Source organism: Oncorhynchus tshawytscha, linkage group LG31 (assembly GCF_018296145.1).
Source record: "Oncorhynchus tshawytscha isolate Ot180627B linkage group LG31, Otsh_v2.0, whole genome shotgun sequence".
NCBI lineage: Eukaryota > Metazoa > Chordata > Actinopteri > Salmoniformes > Salmonidae > Oncorhynchus > Oncorhynchus tshawytscha.
This window is the reverse complement of record NC_056459.1, coordinates 31,440,060-31,460,196: the sequence shown is the minus strand read 5'-3', so window position 1 is coordinate 31,460,196 and position 20,137 is coordinate 31,440,060. Positions and strand designations below refer to the sequence as shown.

Sequence of the window (20,137 nt, the reverse complement as noted above, 5' to 3'; positions counted from 1 at the left end):
TCTGTGTCTCTGTGTGTCTCTGTCTCTCTCTCTGTCTCTGTTACTCTCATCTCTCTGTGTGTCTCTGTCGCTCTCTCTGTCTCTGTTACTCTCTCTCTGTCTCTCTCAATTCAATTCAATTCAAGGGCTTTATTGGCATGGGAAACATGTGTTAACATTGCCAAAGCAAGTGAGGTAGACAACATACAAAGTGAATATATAAAGTGAAAAACAACAAAAATTAACAGTAAACATTACACATACAGACGTTTCAAAACAGTAAAGACATTACAAATGTCATATTATATATATATACAGTGTTCTAACAATGTACAAATGGCTAAAGGACACAAGATAAAATAAATAAGCATAAATATGGGTTGTATTTACAATGGTGTTTGTTCTTCACTGGTTGCCCTTTTCTCGTGGCAACAGGTCACAAATCTTGCTGCTGTGATGGCACACTGTGGAATTTCACCCAGTAGATATGGGAGTTTTTCAAAATTGGATTTGTTTTCAAATTCTTTGTGGATCTGTGTAATCTGAGGGAAATATGTCTCTCTAATATGGTCATACATTGGGCAGGAGGTTAGGAAGTGCAGCTCAGTTTCCACCTCATTTTGTGGGCAGTGAGCACATAGCCTGTCTTCTCTTGAGAGCCATGTCTGCCTACGGCGGCCTTTCTCAATAGCAAGGCTATGCTCACTGAGTCTGTACATAGTCAAGGCTTTCCTTAATTTTGGGTCAGTCACAGTGGTCAGGTATTCTGCCGCTGTGTACTCTCTGTGTAGGGCCAAATAGCATTCTAGTTTGCTCTGTTTTTTTGTTAATTCTTTCCAATGTGTTAAGTAGTTATCTTTTTGTTTTCTCATAATTTGGTTGGGTCTAATTGTGCTGCTGTCCTGGGGCTCTGTAGTGTGTGTTTGTGTTTGTGAACAGAGCCCCAGGACCAGCTTGCTTAGGGACTCTTCTCCAGGTTCATCTCTCTGTAGGTGATGGCTTTGTTATGGAAGGTTTGTGAATCGCTTCCTTTTAGGTGGTTGTAGAATTTAACAGCTCTTTTCTGGATTTTGATAATTAGTGGGTATCGGCCTAATTCTGCTCTGCATGCATTATTTGGTGTTCTACGTTGTACACGGAGGATATTTTTGCAGAATTCTGCGTGCAGAGTCTCAATTTGGTGTTTGTCCCATTTTGTGAAGTCTTGGTTGGTGAGCGGACCCCAGACCTCACAACCATAAAGGGCAATGGGCTCTATGACTGATTCAAGTATTTTTAGCCAGATCCTAATTGGTATGTTGAAATTTATGTTTCTTTTGATGGCATAGAATGCCCTTCTTGCCTTGTCTCTCAGATCGTTCACAGCTTTGTGGAAGTTACCTGTGGTGCTGATGTTTAGGCCAAGGTATGTATAGTTTTTTGTGTGCTCTAGGGCAACAGTGTCTAGATGGAATTTGTATTTGTGGTCCTGGTGACTGGACCTTTTTGGAACACCATTATTTTGGTCTTACTGAGATTTACTGTCAGGGCCCAGGTCTGACAGAATCTGTGCATAAGATCTAGGTGCTGCTGTAGGCCCTCCTTGGTTGGTGACAGAAGCACCAGATCATCAGCAAACAGCAGACATTTGACTTCGGATTCTAGCAGGGGGAGGCCGGGTGCTGCAGACTTTTCTAGTGCCCTCGCCAATTCGTTGATATATATGTTGAAGAGGGTGGGGCTTAAGCTGCATCCCTGTCTAACCCCACGACCCTGTGTGAAGAAATGTGTGTGTTTTTTGCCAATTTTAACCGCACACTTGTTGTTTGTGTACATGGATTTTATAATGTCGTATGTTTTACCCCCAACACCACTTTCCATCAGTTTGTATAGCAGACCCTCATGCCAGATTGAGTCGAAGGCTTTTTTGAAATCAACAAAGCATGAGAAGACTTTGCCTTTGTTTTGGTTTGTTTAATTGTCAATTAAGGTGTGCAGGGTGAATACATGGTCTGTTGTACGGTAATTTGGTAAAAAGCCAATTTGACATTTGCTCAGTACATTGTTTTCATTGAGGAAATGTACGAGTCTGCTGTTAATAATAATGCAGAGGATTTTCCCAAGGTTACTGTTGACACATATTCCACGGTAGTTATTGGGGTCAAATTTGTCTCCACTTTTGTGGATTGGGGTGATCAGTCCTTGGTTCCAAATATTGGGGAAGATGCCAGAGCTAAGTATGATGTTAAAGAGTTTTAGTATAGCCAATTGGAATTTGTTGTCTGTATATTTGATCATTTCATTGAGGATACCATCAACACCACAGGCCTTTTTGGGTTGGAGGGTTTTTATTTTGTCCTGTAACTCGTTCAAGGTAATTGGAGAATCCAGTGGGTTCTGGTAGTCTTTAATAGTTGATTCTAAGATCTGTATTTGATCATGTATATGTTTTTGCTCTTTATTCTTTGTTATAGAGCCAAAGAGATTGGAGAAGTGGTTTACCCATACATCTCCATTTTGGATAGATAATTCTTCGTGTTGTTGTTTGTTTAGTGTTTTCCAATTTTCCCAGAAGTGGTTAGAGTCTATGGATTCTTCAATTGCATTGAGCTGATTTCTGACATGCTGTTCCTTCTTTTTCCGTAGTGTATTTCTGTATTGTTTTAGTGATTCACCATAGTGAAGGCGTAGACTCAGGTTTTCCGGGTCTCTATGTTTTTGGTTGGACAGGTTTCTCAATTTCTTTCTTAGATTTTTGCATTCTTCATCAAACCATTTGTCATTATTGTTAATTTTCTTCGGTTTTCTATTTGAGATTTTTAGATTTGATAGGGAAGCTGAGAGGTCAAATATACTGTTAAGATTTTCTACTGCCAAGTTTACACCTTCACTATTACAGTGGAACGTTTTACCCAGGAAATTGTCTAAGAGGGATTGAATTTGTTGTTGCCTAATTGTTTTTTGGTAGGTTTCCAAACTGCATTCCTTCCATCTATAGCATTTCTTAATGTTACTCAGTTCCTTTGGCTTTGATGCCTCATGATTGAGTATTGCTCTGTTTAAGTAGACTGTGATTTTGCTGTGGTCTGATAGGGGTGTCAGTGGGCTGACTGTGAACGCTCTAAGAGACTCTGGGTTGAGGTCAGTGATAAAGTAGTCTACAGTACTACTGCCAAGAGATGAGCTATAGGTGTACCTACCATAGGAGTCCCCTCGAAGCCTACCGTTGACTATGTACATACCCAGCGTGCGACAGAGCTGCAGGAGTTGTGACCCGTTTTTGTTGGTTATGTTGTCATAGTTGTGCCTAGGGGGGCATATGGGGGAGGGAATGCTGTCACCTCCAGGCAGGTGTTTGTCCCCCTGTGTGCTGAGGGTGTCAGGTTCTTGTCCGGTTCTGGCATTTAGGTCACCACAGACTAGTACATGTCCCTGGGCCTGGAAATTATTGATTTCCCCCTCCAGGATGGAGAAGCTGTCTTCATTAAAATATGGGGATTCTAGTGGGGGATATAGGTAGCACACAGGAGGACATTTTTCTCTGTTAGGATAATTTCTTTTTGAATTTCTAGCCAAATGTAGAATGTTCCTGTTTTGATTAATTTAATGGAGTGAGTTAGGTCTGCTCTATACCAAATTAGCATACCCCCTGAGTCCCTTCCCTGTTTCACACCTGGTAGTTTGGTGGATGGGACTACCAGCTCTCTGTAACCTAGAGGGCAACCAGTGGGTCCATCTCCTCTATACCAGGTTTCTTGCAGGATGACAATGTCTGTATTACCGATTTCTTTGTTACTCTCTCTCTCTCTCTCTCTCTCTCTGTCTCTCTCTCTGTCTCTGTTACTCTCTCTCTCTCTCTCTCTCTGTCTCTCTCTCTCTGTGTCTCTCTCTCTCTCTCTCTCTGTCTCTCTCTCTCTCTCTGTGTCTCTCTCTCTCTCTCTGTGTCTCTGTCTCTCGCTCTGTCTCTCTCTCTGTCTCTCTGTGTGTCTCTGTCTCTCTGTGTGTCTCTGTCTCTCTGTGTGTCTCTGTTACTCTCTCTCTCTCTGTGTCTCTGTCTCTCTCTCTGTCTCTGTTACTCTCATCTATCTGTGTGTCTCTGTCTCTCTCTCTGTCTCTGTTACTCTCTCTCTCTCTCTCTCTCTCTCTCTCTCTCTGTCTCTGTCTCTGTCTGTCTCTCTGTCTCTGTCTCTGTCTGTCTCTCTCAATTCAATTAAATTTGCTATATTGGCTTATTTTGGATATTTACAATATAAAAATGAGAATCAAAATTGTCAACGGGACAACAGTAACAACAATAACCAATGGTCAAAATAACCATACATTCAACAATAACAATAAGCATACAGTAGAGGACATGTGCAGGTTGATTGGTCTGTCAGACACTGTCCCTCAACTTATGGCAGGCAGTAATGTAGTGTGCTGCCAACCCACAGCTCTCTGCGTCCTCCCCCAACAGGACGGGTAGCCTGTCCTCATCAGAGAGATCTTTGAAACCTTGAATAAGGATTTCAAATTTGGGGAAATGACACTAATTGTTTTATATTTTTGACATTTTGTCAGGAAATGCAGCTCCGTCTCAGGTTCTGCTGTTGTGCAGTGGTTGCACAGCCTTTCCTCTACAGGGAGCCAGGTTTTTCTAAGGTGTTGATCAGTAACCATGGTCAAATATTTAGCCACAGTGTACTGTCCATTTAGGGCCAGATAGCACTGCATTTTGCTTTGTGTTTGTGCTTGTGTTTCCCAATAAGCAATATAGTTTGGTTTTGACTGTGTTGTAATTTGGTTTATCCTGATTGATTGGATGTTCTGGTCCTGAGGCTTCAGTGCGTTAGTAGAACAGGTTTGTGAACTCAGCCCCAGGACCAGCTGGATGGGGGGGGACTCTTTTCTTTGCTCAGCTCTTGGCATTGCAGGGCTTGGTAGTGATATGAGAGGGGGCCACTGTATTTTAGATGTTTCCTAAACTTAATTGCTCTTTTTTGAGTTTTTATTATGATTGGATATTGACCTAATTCTGCCCTGCATGCATTGTTTGTAGTTTCCCTCTGGACATGTAGAAGAATCTTACAGAACTCTGCATGCAGTGTTTCAATGGGGTGTTTGTCCCATTTGATGAAATCTTGTTTTGCAAGTGGACCCCCACACCTCGCTGCCATAAAGTGCAACTGGTTCAATGACACATTCAATTAGTTTTAGCTACATTTGAATAGGTATTTCAATTTGAATTTGCTAGAGTAAAATGCCCTGCGTCCTTTCTATCTCAGTTCATTCACTGCCTCATTAAGGTGTCCAGTTGAGCTTCTTTTTAAACCTAAGCAATTGCTGCTGTGATGTCACACTGTGCTATTTCACCCAGTAGATATGGGAATTTATCAAAATTGGATTTGTTTTCAAATTCTTTCTGTGTCTGTGTAATCTGAGGGAAATATGAGTCTCTAAAATATGGTCATACATTTGGCAGGAGGTTAGGAAGTGCAGCTCAGTTTCCACCTCATTTTGTGGGCAGTGTGGCACATAGCCTGTCTTCTCTTGAGAGCCATGTCTGCCTATGGAGTCCTCTCTCAATAGCAAGGCTATGCTCACTGAGTCAATACAAAGTCAAAGCTTTTCTTAATTTTGGGTCAGTCAAAGTGGTCAGGTATTATACCACTGTGTCAAGTAGTTATATATTTGTTTCCTCATGATTGATTTGGTTGGATCTAATTGTGTTGCTGTCCTGGGGATCTTTGGTGTTCTACGTTGTACACAGAGGATGTTTTCGTTTTTGTGCCCCATTTTGTGAATTCTTGGTTGGTTCTAATGGAATTAATGGAATTAATATTTGTGGTCACGGCAACTGGACCTTTTTTGGAACACCATTGTTGTTTTATTTACTGAGATTTACTGTCAGGGTCCAGGTCTGACAGAATCTGTGCAGAATATCTAGGTGCTGCTGTAAGTCCTCCTTGATTGGGGACAGCAAACAGTAGACATTTGACTTCAGAGTCTAGTAGGGTGGAATTTGTGGTCTGTATATTTCCTCGTTTAATTTAGGATACCATCAACACCACAGGTCTTTTTGGGTTGGAGGGTTTTTATTTTGTTCTGTAGTTCATTCAGTGTAATTGGAGAATCCAGTGGGTTCTGGTCGTCTTTAATAGTTGATTCTAAGATTTGTATTTGATCATGTATATGTTTTTGCTGTTTGTCCTTTGTCATAGAGCCAAAAAGATTGGAGAAGTGGTTAATCTATACATCTCTGTTTTGGATAGATAACTCTTTGTGTGGTTGTTTGTTTAGTGTTGTCACAACTTCTGCTGAAGTCGGTTCCTCTCCTTGTTCGGGCGGTGTTCGGCGGTCGACTTCACTGGTCGTCTAGCCATTGCCGATCCATTTTTCATTTTCCATTTGTTTTGTCTTGTTTTCCCACACACCTGGTTTTCATTCCCCCATTACGTGTTGGGTATTTAACCCTCTGTTCCCTCCATGTCTTTGTGCGGAATTGTTTGTTGTAAGTGCTTGTGCACGTTGTTGTCTGGTGCGCTACGGGTTTTGTACCCATACATTGTATTTCTGGATGCCTGTGGTTTTGTATATTAAACTGCTCCGGTTATTACCCAGTTCTGCTTCTCTGCCACCAGTTAAGCAGCCCTTACAAGTGTATTCCAATTTTCCCAGAAGTGGTTAGATTCTATGGATTCTCTTCAATGACTTTGAGCTGATTTCTGACGTGCTGTTCCTTCTTTTTCTGTCGTGTATTTCTGTATTGTTTTAGTGATTCACTATAGTGAAGGCATAGGCTCATGTTTTCTGGGTCTCTGTGTTTTTGGTTGGACAGGTTCCTCCATTTCTTTCTTAGGTTTTTGAATTTAAGTGAATTTATTCATCAAACCACTTGTCATTGTTGTACATTTTCTACGGTTGTCTTGTTGAAATGTTTCGATTTTATAGGGAATCTGAGAGGTCAAATATGCTGTTAAGGGATTGGATTTGTTGTACTCTAATGGTTTTCTGGTAGGTTTCCACACTACTTTCCTTCCATCTATAGCAATCTCTTAATAGTATGCAGTTTGATTGTTGATCATTGATCTTTCAATTCAATTCAATTCAAAGGGCTTTATTGGCAATGGAAACATATGTTTATAAAGCCAAAGCACGTGAAATAGATAAACAATATTTTTTTTTACAGTAAACATTACACTGACAAAAGGTAAAGGAATAGAAACATTTCAAATGTCATATTATGGCTACGGTATGTACAGTGTGGTAACTATGTGCAAATTATTTAAAGTACAAAAGGGAAAATAAATCATTCTCTCTCTCTCCAGGTGATAAGGGGAGGAGGTCACTATGTATTTGCTGACCAGCCAGATGACTTCAATCAGAACATTCTTCACATCCTAGCCAGGATGGACGGAGTGAAGGATGAGAGGAGGGAGAGAAGGATGAGAGGAGGGAGAGAAGGATGAGAGGAGGGAGAGAAGTATGAGAGGAGGGAGAGAAGGATGAGAGGACGGAGTGAAGGATGAGAGGAGGGAGAGAAGGATGAGAGGAGGGAGAGAAGGATGAGAGGAGGGAGAGAAGGATGAGAGGAGGGCGAGAAGGATGAGAGGAGGGAGAGAAGGATGAGAGGAGGGCGAGAAGGATGAGAGGAGGGCGAGAAGGATGAGAGGAGGGCGAGAAGGATGAGGAGGGGGAGAGAAGGATGAGAGGAGGGAGAGAAGGATGAGAGGAGGGAGAGAAGGATGAGAGGAGGGAGAGAAGGATGAGAGGAGGGAGAGAAGGATGAGAGGAGGGAGAGAAGGATGAGAGGAGGGCGAGAAGGATGAGAGGAGGGAGAGAAGGATGAGAGGAGGGAGAGAAGGATGAGAGGAGGGAGAGAAGGATGAGAGGAGGGCGAGAAGGATTAGAGGAGGGAGAGAAGGATGAGAGGAGGGAGAGAAGGATGAGAGGAGGGAGAGAAGGATGAGAGGAGGGAGAGAAGGATGAGAGGAGGGAGAGAAGGATGAGAGGAGGGAGAGAAGGATGAGAGGAGGGCGAGAAGGATGAGAGGAGGGCGAGAAGGATTAGAGGAGGGAGAGAAGGATTAGAGGAGGGAGTGAAGGATGAGAGGAGGGAGAGAAGGATGAGAGGAGGGAGAGAAGGATGAGAGGAGGGAGAGAAGGATGAGAGGAGGGAGAGAAGGATGAGAGGAGGGAGAGAAGGATGAGAGGAGGGAGAGAAGGATGAGAGGAGGGCGAGAAGGATGAGAGGAGGGAGAGAAGGATGAGAGGAGGGAGAGAAGGATGAGAGGAGGGAGAGAAGGATGAGAGGAGGGCGAGAAGGATTAGAGGAGGGAGAGAAGGATTAGAGGAGGGAGTGAAGGATGAGAGGAGGGAGAGAAGGATGAGAGGAGGGAGAGAAGGATGAGAGGAGGGAGAGAAGGATGAGAGGAGGGAGAGAAGGATGAGAGGAGGGAGAGAAGGATGAGAGGAGGGAGAGAAGGATGAGAGGAGGGAGAGAAGGATGAGAGGAGGGCGAGAAGGATTAGAGGAGGGAGAGAAGGATTAGAGGAGGGAGAGAAGGATGAGAGGGATGAGAGGAGGGAGAGAAGGATGAGAGGAGGGAGGAGGGGAGAGAGGCAGAGAAGGGGGAGGGATGAGAGAGGCAGAGAAGGAGGAGGGGAGAGAGGCAGAGAAGGAGGAGGGGATGAGAGAGGCAGAGGAAGGGGAGGGGGAGAGAGGCAGAGAAGGAGGAGGGGAGAGAGGCAGAGAAGGGGGAGGGGAGAGAGGCAGAGAAGGGGGGGGAGGGGAGAGAGGCAGAGAAGGAGGAGGGGAGAGAGGCAGAGAAGGGGGGGGGAGAGAGGCAGAGAAGGGGGAGGGGAGAGAGGCAGAGAAGGAGGAGGAGGGGAGAGAGGCAGAGAAGGAGGAGGAGGGGAGAGAGGCAGAGGAAGGGGGAGGGGAGAGAGGCAGAGAAGGAGGAGGAGGGGAGAGAGGCAGAGAAGGGGGGGGGGAGAGAGGCAGAGAAGGAGGAGGGGAGAGAGGCAGAGAAGGGGGAGGGGAGAGAGGCAGAGGAAGGGGGAGGGGAGAGGGCAGAGAGAGGCAGAGAAGGAGGAGGGGAGAGAGGCAGAGGAAGGGAGGAGTTGTGGCAGGAATAACCTTTTGGCTCTGAGGAGAAGGACCATTGTTAAGTTCAGACTGTAAACAAACACCCTTTCCTCACTGAGGACCTACTAGAGCTGACGGTTAGATCATGATCTAGGCTGATATGGGATGATTAGATAATGATCTAGGCTGATGTAGGATGATTAGAGAATGATCTAGGGTTAACCAGTACAAAGTTGACTATCATGGATATATATTTTTTTTAAAGAAATGTCAAATGTAATATTCTGCAGTTCTTGTTATCTTTTCTTAAAGAAAGAATAATGAACATGGATTTAGTTGAGGTTTTTTTGACTAGTGGACATAGTACCATGTCTCAAAGCTGCTACCAGTAGGCTAACAGCTCATGTTCACATTCACAGAGTACCGGCAAGTAAAACTACAGGAATAAAGATTGTAAAGACATTTTTGGTAACCAAAGGAAAAACTTGTTTTCTGTTGTGAACTGGAACAAAGTTGACTGGGATTTTTCTTTCTTACTTTCAGGGGTATAGTGTTGCCAGGGCTCAGAGAAGCTTTGCTCCCTCACTGAAAAACAAATATTGAGCTGGTTGAAACTATTTAGTTATTTTGAGCTGGTAAAAATATTTTTGTAAAATATATTCTAATAAATTCTAAATCAATTGTATTTAATTATCACTAATTAAATGACAGAATGATGAAACAAATCAAGATGTAGAGCAGCCTAGAGGTAGGTCAATGGGGTAGGTCAATGGGGTAGGTCAATGAAGTAGGTCAATGGGGTAGGTCAATGGGTTTTTCTTTATCTTCTCTCTGGTGGTGACGAGAAGGTTAGAAGAGAAGGTTTAGAGAAGAGTTACATATAGGTAACTATAGGTTACATGATGAAGAACCATAGTTTACACATCTGCACTGCGGAGACCCATCGGAGGCTTGACCACTTTAGCCAATCAGAAATAATACAAATTCAATGTGTGTCTCCCTTGATTTTCATAACCCCCCCCCCCCTCTTGCGAAGTGGAACCCAGAACGATATGTGACCATTTGGTTACGTGTTCCTGGCGTCTCCAATCGCTTAAAATGATTAATATTACAAAGAGAAGATTATCGCCTCTCACAATGGTGCTGGTTTAGTAAAGTTAGATCAAAACTGAATCCGTGTCTTGCAAGATCACATAATGATGAAATATTATTTTACATAACAGAACTGACGATAACACCATAGCCTGGTAGGCCTATGACATCACTGTTCCACCAAAAACACCACCTCATTTCTAATGACATTTGAAGCTGAATAGTCAAAAAATAAATCTCATAAATGCGCACCACTAGGCAGGAAGTATTCTCTGATTGAAACAAAATACAAGAAAGGCTAATAGTTTAACACAATCTGCTGTAATTCGATCACAAAACAGTGATTCAAAAATATCTAAATGCCTATTCCCATGAAACTGATTGAGATCAATCAAATGATTGTCATGGAGATGCAGTTTGGCTGTTTCAGTGGTGAAACATGAAAAATTATCATTCACGATTGACATTGATGATGGCCTATTTTAAAATAGGGTAGCCGATGATTAACTTGATGATTAAACAGGTTAACATACCCCCACCAACATTAGGCAACTAAAGTCGTGGCCAAAAGTTTTGAGAAACACAAATATACATTTTCACAAAGTCTGCTGCCTCAGTTGGTATGATGGTATTTTGCATATACTCCAGAATGTTATAAAGAGTGATCAGATGAATTGCAATTAATTGCAATGTCCCTTTTTGCCATGCAAAGGAGCTGAATCCCCAAAAAACATTTCCACTGCATTTCAGCCCTGCCACAAAAGGACCAGCTGACAACATGTTAGTGATTCTCTCATTAACACAGGTGTTGACAAGGAGATGGCTGGAGATCACTCTGTCATGCTGATTGAGTTCGAATAACAGACTGGAAGCTTCAAAACGAGGGTGGTGCTTGGAATCATTGTTTTTCCTCTGTCAACCATGGTTACCTGCAAGGAAACACATGCAGCCATCATTGCTTTGCACAAAAAGGGCTTCACAGGCAAGGATATTGCTGCCAGTAACATTGCACCTAAATCAACCATTTATCAGATCATCAAGAACTTCAAGGAGAGCGGTTCAATTGTTGTGAAGAAGGCTTCCAAGAAAGTCCAGCAAGCGCCAGGACCGTCTCCTAAAGTTGATTCAGCTGCGGGATCGGGGCACCACCAGTACAGAGCTTGCTCAGGAATGGCAGCAGGCAGGTGTGAGTGCATCTGCACGCACAGTGAGGCGAAGACTTTTGGAGGATGGCCAGGTGTCAAGAAGGTCAGCAAAGAAGCCACTTCTCTCCAGGAAAAACATCAGGGACAGACTGATATTCTGCAAACGGTACAGGGATTGGACTGCTGAGGACTGGGGTAAAGTCATTTTCTCTGATGAATCCCCTTTCCGATTGTTTGGGGCGTCCGGAAAAAATCTTGTCCGGAGAAGACAAGGTGAGCGCTACCATCAGTCCTGTGTCATGCCAACAGTAAATCATCCTGAGACCATTCATGTGTGGGGTTGCTTCTCAGCCAAGGGAGTGGGCTCACTCACAATTTTGCCTAAGAACACAGCCATGAATAAAGAATGGTACCAACACATCCTCCGAGAGCAACTCCTCCCAACCATCCAGGAACAGTTTGGTGAAGAACAATGCCTTTTCCAGCATGATGGAGCACCTTGCCATAAGGCAAAAGTGATAACTAAGTGGCTCGGGGAACAAAACATCAATATTTTGGGTCCATGGCTAGGAAACTCCCCAGACCTTAATCCCATTGAGAACTTGTGGTCAATCCTCAAGAGATGGGTGGACAAACAAAAACCCACAAATTCTGACAAACTCCAAGCATTGATTATGCAAGAATGGGCTGCCATCAGTCAGGATGTGGCCCAGAAGTTAATTGATAGCATGCCAGGGTGGATTGCAGAGGTCTTGAAATAGAAAGGTCAACACTGCAAATATTGACTCTTTGCATCAACTTCATGTAATTGTCAATAAAAGCCTTTGACACTTATGAAATGCTTGTAATTATACTTCAGTATTCCATAGTAACATCTGACAAAAATATCTAAAGACACTGAAGCGGCAAACTTTGTGGAAATTCATATTTGTGTCATTCTCAAACCTTTTGGCCACGACTGTATACAGAAAGCCCTTAATGCTGAAATAAGTAAATAAAATCAATGATGAGAGAATTTTCAGATTAACTGATTCTTGACACGGACAGCGAGAAAGATCAGAGTGCCTTGAACCAAGAGGTTGTGAGTTCAAATCCCAGGTTAGGGCATGTTGAATAATAATTACTGTATAAAAGAACATGGACAATGTAATTGTGTGTCAAATATGTAAGTTGAAAACACTTTGTTAAAATCCCTGTGTGTGTGAGTATAGTCGGACCATCATTTGTTTTTCAACAGGACAATGACCCAACACACCTCCCGGCATTGTAAGGGCTATTTGACCAAGAAGGAGAGTGATGGAGTGCTGCATCAGATGACCTGGCCTCCACAATCACCTGACCTCAACCCAAATGAGATGGTTTGGGATGAGTTGGACTGCAGTGGGAAGGAAAAGCAGCCAACAAGTGCTCAGCATATGTGGGAACTCCTTCAAGACTGTTGGAAAAGCATTCCAGGTGAAGCTGGTAGAGAGAATGCCAAGAGTGTGCAAAGCTGTCATCAAGGCAAAGGGGTGGCTAGTTAGAAAAATATAGAATATTACATGTATTTTGATTTGTTTAAAACAAGAATTTAAGCTTTCAGCCGATATAAGACACTTCTATGTACCGACATTTGTTGTTTCTCTAAAATATGTGATATTGATATAACGCGCTGCATGATTTACAACTGTCTCGTCGACGGAACGCAAATCCTTATTAATAAACAAATTAGACACATTTATGCCGAGCTAAAAAGGGTCCAATCCAACTTAATTTTAAGGGCTTGTAAGTTGCATTTCAAGATGGAGTAGCAGTCAGATGTGTGTTTGTCTTGTCCTGTGTTAATTAGTCTGTAAATAGCCTGGGTTTTTTTTTCTCGTACATTTGAATCTACGAACTAAACATACTTTCCTGCAACCAGCCTCACCCAATGTGGTACTGATCTGCTGTTTTGTTATACCTCATAACTGGAACCCACATCAGAGGCTAGCCAGCAAACTAGCTACTAGTCATTGTTTGCCACTGCTAGCGGTCTTCACCTTTAGCTAGGAAACTAGCCAGCTCTAGCTCGGACAATTACCTGCCAGTCTGCACAGTGCGATATCAACCCAGAGCTTCCTAAATTTGTTTTATTCACTGCTTTAGCACACTCTGCCAACCTGGATGTCCTAGCCTTGTATGAATCCTGGCTTAGGCAGGCCACAAAAATTCTGAAATCTCCAATCTCCATTCTCAATCTCCATCCAACTACAACATTTTCCGTCAAGATAGAACTGCCAAAAGGGGCGGAGTTGCAATCTCCTGCAGAGAGATAGCCTGCAGAGTTCTGTCTTACTATCCAGGTTTGTGCCCAAACAGATCGAGTATCTACTTTTAAAAATCCATCCACGCCAGTTCGTATAGTCTTTAGCCGTACCCTTATCCTACTTCTCCTCTGTTCCTCTGGTGATGTGGAGGTTAATCCAGGTCCTGCAGTGCCTAGCTCCACTCCCACCCCACAGGCGCTCTCATTTGTTGACTTCTGTAAACGTAAAAGCCTTGGTTTCATGCATGTTAACATTAGAAGCCTACTCCCTACGTTTGTTTTACTCACTGCTTTAGCACACTCTGCCAACCCAGATGTCTTAGCCGTGTCTGAATCCTGGCTTAGGAAAACCACCAAAAACCTTGAAATTTCCATTCCTAACTATAACGTTTTCCGCCAAGATAGAACTACCAACGGGGGCGGTGTTGCAATCTACTGCAAAGATAGTAATACAGAACTCTGCAGGCTATCTAAGTCTGCACCCAAACAATTTGAGCTTCTACTTCTAAAAAATCACCTTTCCAGAAACAAGTCTCTTACTGTTGCCGCTTGCTATAGACCTCCCTCTGCCCCCAGCTGTGCCCTTGATACCATATGTGAATTGATTGCCCCCCATCTATCTTCTGAGCTCGTGCTACTAGGTGACCTAAACTGGGACATGCTTAACACCCTGGCCATCCTACAAACTAAGCTTGATACCCTCAATCTCACACAAATTATCAATGAACCTACCAGGTACAACCCCAAATCAGTAAACACGGGCACCCTCATAGATGTCATCCTAACTAATTCGCCCTCCAAATACACCTCTGCTGTTTTCAATCAAGATCTCAGTGATCACTGCCTCATTGCCTGCATCCGTAATGGGTCTGCGACCAAACGATCACCCCTAATCACTGTCAAACGCTCCCTGAAACATTTCTGCGAGCAGGCCTTTCTAATCGACCTGGCCGTGGTATCCTGGAATAACATTGACCTCATCCTCAGTAGACCTCAGTAGATGATGCCTGGCTATTCTTTAAAAGTGCCTTCAACACCATCTTAAATTAGCATGCCCCTCTCAAAAAAATTAGAACTAGGAATAGATATAGTCCTTGGTTCACTCCAGACCTGTCTGCTCTTGACCAGCACAAAAACATCCTGTGGCGTTCTGCATTAGCATCGAATAGCCCCCGTGATATGCAACTTTTCAGGGAAGTTAGGAACAAATATACACAGGCAGTTAGAAAAGCTAAAGCAAGCTTTTTTAAACAGAAATTTGCATCCTGTAGTACTAACTCAAAAAAGTTCCGGGACACTGTAAAGTCCATGGAGAATAAGAGCACCTCATCCCAGCTGCCCACTGCTCTGAGGCTAGGAAACACTGTCACCACCAATAAATCCACTATAATTGAGAATTTCAATAAGCATTTCTCTACGGCTGGCCATGCTTTCCACTTTGCTACCCCTATCCCAGCCAACAGCTCTGCACCCCCTCAGCAACCCGCCGAAACCCCACCATTTCTCCTTTACCCAAATCCAGATAGCTGATGTTCTGAAAGAGCTGCAGAATCTGGATCCCTACAAATCAGCGGGGCTAGACAATCTGGACCCTCTCTTTCTAAAATTATCTGCCAAAATTGTTGCAACCCCTATTACTAGCCTGTTCAACCTCTCTTTCGTATCGTCTGAGATTCCCAAAGATTGGAAAGCTGCCGCGGTCATCCCCCTCTTCAAAGGGGGTGACACTCTAGACCATGGGGTGTCAAACTCAAATACCCAGTGGGCCAAAATGTAAAACCTGAACAAAGTCACGGGCCAACATTGAACAAATTAACCTTTTAATATGGACCCAAACAAGTTTTGCTTTAACATTGAATATGGAACAAGCATCGCTTATTACCATACAATATATAATTTAATAGTGGAGACATGCAAAATCGAATTTCAAATGAAAAAACACATCAATGGCATTCATTTATTAAATAAACAAAATTTAAATAAAAATTGTATGCCTCTTTTCTATTTGCAGCCTTCTGATTTAAATACCAAAATAAACTTTTTCCACTAGCTAATAATTTTACAAATAAAATGATAATAAATCAATCAACCATTCAAGCCCATGCCTTGTAGCAAGAAAAAGTGCATAAAGAAAACGTTAATTATTGCACACTGGTCTAATCTGATGTGCCCAAGCCAGATACCTGGCATCTCTTCTTGGATGCTAGTTCATCAATGTCTGGGCTCAAGCTCTGAGCTGAAGAAATCCTCAGTATCGAGCGAAGATGTTCATCAGTCAGACGTCTCCTGTGAGTTGTTTTGGTCATCTTCATCGAGGAGAAAAGTTGCTCGCATAGATAAGTGCTGCCGAACATGGAGAGCATCTGAGCAGCTTCTAAATACTTCTAAAAAATCACCTTTCCAGAAATAAGTCTCTCACTGTTGCCACTTGTTATAGACCCCCCTCAGCCCCCAGCTGTGCCCTGGACACCATATGCGAATTGATTGCCCCCAATCTATCTTCAGAACTCGTACTGTTATGTGACCTAAATTGGGATATGCTTAACACACCGGCCGTCCTACAATCTAAGCTAGATGCCCTCAATCTCACACAAATTATCAAGGAACCTACCAGGTACAACTCTAAATTCGTAAACATGGGCACCCTCATAGATATCATCCTGACCAACTTGCCCTCCAAATACACCTCTGCTGTCTTCAACCAGTATCTCAGCGATCACTGCCTCATTGCCTGCGTCCGTATTGGGTCCGCAGTCAAATGACCACCCCTCATCACTGTCAAATGCTCCCTAAAATACTTCAGCGAGCAGGCATTTCTAATCAACGTGGCCCGGGTATCCTGGATATTGACCTCATCCCATCAGTAGAGGATGCCTAGTTGTTCTTTAATAAAAGTGCTTTCCTCACTATCTTAAATAAGCATGCCCCAGTCAAAAAATATAGAACTAAGAACAGATATAGCCCCTGGTTCACTCCTGACTTGACTGCCCTTGACCAGCACAAAAACTTCCTTTGGCGTACTGGATTAGAATCAAATAGCCCCCGCGATATGCAACTTTTCAGGGAAGTCAGGAACCAATATACATAGTCAGTTAGGAAATTTTAGGCTAGCTTTTTCAAACAGAAATGCACATCCTGTAGCAGTAATTACAAAAAGTTTTGGGACACAGTAAAGTCCATGGAGAATAAGAGCACCTCCTCCCAGCTGCCCATTGCACTGAGGCTAGGAAACTCTGTCACCACCGATAAATCTACGATAATCGAGAATTTAAATAAGCATTTTTCTAAGGCTGGTGATGCTTTCCACCTGGCTACCCCTACCCCAGCCAACAGCTCTGCACCGCCTGCAGCAACCTGCCCAATCCCTTCCCCGCTTCTCCTTCACCAAAATCCAGATAGCTGGTGTTCTGAACGAGCTGTAAAATCTGGACCCCTACAAATCAGCTGGGCTAGACAATCTTCCTTTCTTTCTAAAATGATCTGCCGCAATTGTTGCAACACCTATTACTAGCCTGTTCAACCTCTCGTATCATCTGATATCCCTAAAGATTGGAAAGCTGCCTTAAGCATCTCCAATCCAAAAATACATCTAGAATTGGTGTCCTATTTCGCAACAAAGCCTCCTTCACTCATGCTGCCAAACACCCTCGTAAAACTGACTATCCTACCGATCCTTGACTTCTGCGATGTAATTTACAAAATAGCCTCTAACACTCTCCTCAGTAAATTGGATGCAGTCTATCACAGTGCCATCCATTTTGTCACCAAAGTCCCATATGCCACCCACCACTGCGACCTGTATGCTCTCGTTTGCTGGCCCTCACTGCATATCCGTCGCCAAACCGACTGGCTCCAGGTCATCTATAAGTCTTTGCTAGGCAAAGCCCCGCCTTATCTCAGCTTACTGGTCACCATAGCAACACCCACCATGAGCATGCGCTCCAGCAGGTATATTTCACTGGTCATCTTCAAAGCCAACTCCTACTTTGGCTGCCAATGACTGGAACGAATTGCAAAAATCACTGAAGACTGGATACTTATATCTCCCTCACTAACTATAAGCATCAGCTATCATAACAGCTTACCCATCACTGCACCTGTACACAGCCCATCTTTAAATAGCCCACCCAACTACCCCATCCCCATATTGTTATTTATTTGTATTTGTATTTTTTTTTTTTTTTTTTGCTCTTTTGAACCCCAGTATCTCTACTTGCCCATCATAATCTGCACATCTACCACTCCAGTGTTACTGCTAAATTGTAATTATTTTGCCACTATGGCCATTTTTATTGACTTTACCTCCCTAATCTTACTCCATTTGCACACACTGTATATAGATTTTTCTATTGTGTTATTGACTGTACGTTTGTCTATCCCATGTGTAACTCTGTGTTGTTGTTTTTGTTGCACTACTTTGCTTTGTCTTGGCCAGGTTGCAGTTGTAAATGAGAACTTGTTCTCAACTGGCCTACCTGGTTTAAATTAAGGTGTTCTCAACTGGCCTACCTGGTTTAAATAAAGGTGTTCTCAACTGGCCTACCTGGTTTAAATAAAGGTGTTCTCAACTGGCCTACCTGGTTTAAATAAAGGTGTTCTCAACTGGCCTACCTGGTTTAAATAAAGGTGTTCTCAACTGGCCTACCTGGTTTAAATAAAGGTGTTCTCAACTGGCCTACCTGGTTTAAATAAAGGTGTTCTCAACTGGCCTACCTGGTTTAAATAAAGGTGTTCTCAACTGGCCTACCTGGTTTAAATTAAGGTGTTCTCAACTGGCCTACCTGGTTTAAATAAAGGTGTTCTCAACTGGCCTACCTGGTTTAAATAAAGGTGTTCTCAACTGGCCTACCTGGTTTAAATAAAGGTGAAATACATTTTTGTTTTAAATTCACAGTAAGGTGCATGTGACAAATAACATTTAAATAGATTTTTAATGCAGGGCTGGGCCCTCAGGAAGATTTAGGTCTATTAGTGTGTGTGTGTGTCTTTGTATCACTTTAAAATGAACGTCCATTTACTGGAATACACCACGCAGAAAGTGAGCTGCCAATACTCTTTGTGGTGTGTGTGTGTGTGTGTGGTAATTCTAGGGTTCAGTTTACTGTAATTCTCCCTGCTTGCTTTAGTTGTGCTTGTATAGCTGTTACAGTATGAGTGTACCCACCTTGTTCTTTCTATCTCTGACTCTTTCTGTTGTTCCTTCCTGAGGGTTTCTCTCTCTCTCTTTCTGACTCTGTCTGTTGTTCCTTCCTGAGGGGGTTTCTCTCTCTCTGACTCTTTCTGTTGTTCCTTCCTGAGGGGGTTTCTCTCTCTCTGTCTCTGTGTCTCTGACTGTCTGTTGTTCCTTCCTGAGAGGTTTTCTCTCTCTCTCTCTCTGACTCTTGCTGTTGTTCCTTCCTGGGGGGTTTCTTTCTCTGTCTCTGTCTCTGACTCTTTCTGTTGTTCCTTCCTGGAGGGGTTTCTCTCTCTGTCTCTGTCTCTGACTCTGTCTGTTGTTCCTGCCTGAGGGTTTTAATCCTGGAGTAGATCAAGTCCCTGTAGATCAATATCATCCATTCAACTGGGTGAAGATACACAAACACTCTCTCTCTCTCTCAAACACCACACACACTCAGACACACAGATACCACACACACACACACACACACACACACACACACACACACACACACACACACACACACACACACACACACACACACACACACACACACACACACACACACACACACACACACACACACACACACACACACACACACACAGTGGTAGGATAAAGAGTGAAAAAGGAAGATACATAGGGAGGAGAGAGAAAGCGAGAGGGAATGAGAGAAAAAGGAATGAAAAAGACAGTGACAGGGACTAGCCATTATAAATCATATCTACTGTTGGCAGCAGCCGTGTATCCTAGCAACCAGATCACACCCTATCCAGAAGTCTGGACACAGTAATCACTACCCATACTGCACTGCACCACACCCCAAAGGTCCTGACCGACACTGTACCACGCCCCAACAGCAATAACTGACCTTGTACCATGCCCTGTACCAGACAGTATGAGTGTATATCACATCAACTTAACACTGGGACAGACAAGTATATCACATTAATTTAACACTGGGACAGACAAGTATATCACATTAATTTAACACTGGGACAGACAAGTATATCACATCAATTTAACACTAAGACAGGCAAGTATATCACATCAACTTAACACTGAGACAGACATGTATATCACATCAACTTAACACTGAGACAGACATGTATATCACATCAACTTAACACTGAGACAGGCAAGTATATCACATCAACTTAACACTGAGACAGGCATGTATATCACATCAACTTAACACTGAGACAGACATGTATATCACATCAACTTAACACTGAGACAGGCAAGTATATCACATCAACTTAACACTGAGACAGGCATGTATATCACATCAACTTAACACTGAGACAGGCATGTATATCACATCAACTTAACACTGTGATCTAGTAAGAACCTGTCATCCCCTCTGGATCTGTAACACTGGGCCTTTTCAATGTATTCTCCAAACAGCAGTCTACACATAATATTATTCAGCTTG

The 20,137-nt window shown here is 43.1% G+C and overlaps 1 protein-coding gene across 1 annotated transcript in view; it reads left to right on the top strand.

Annotated features, from left to right (window-relative positions):
• The window catches only part of LOC112236708 (1-acylglycerol-3-phosphate O-acyltransferase ABHD5-like), a 25,153-nt gene extending 17,741 nt beyond the window's left edge, over positions 1-7,412 (top strand). Inside the window, exon 7 of the mRNA XM_042310375.1 lies at positions 7,266-7,412. Within this exon, the coding sequence (XP_042166309.1) occupies positions 7,266-7,406 (141 nt within the window). The 3' untranslated portion in view covers positions 7,407-7,412. The remainder of the gene's footprint in view (positions 1-7,265) is intronic.
• Positions 7,413-20,137: the final 12,725 nt, after the last annotated feature.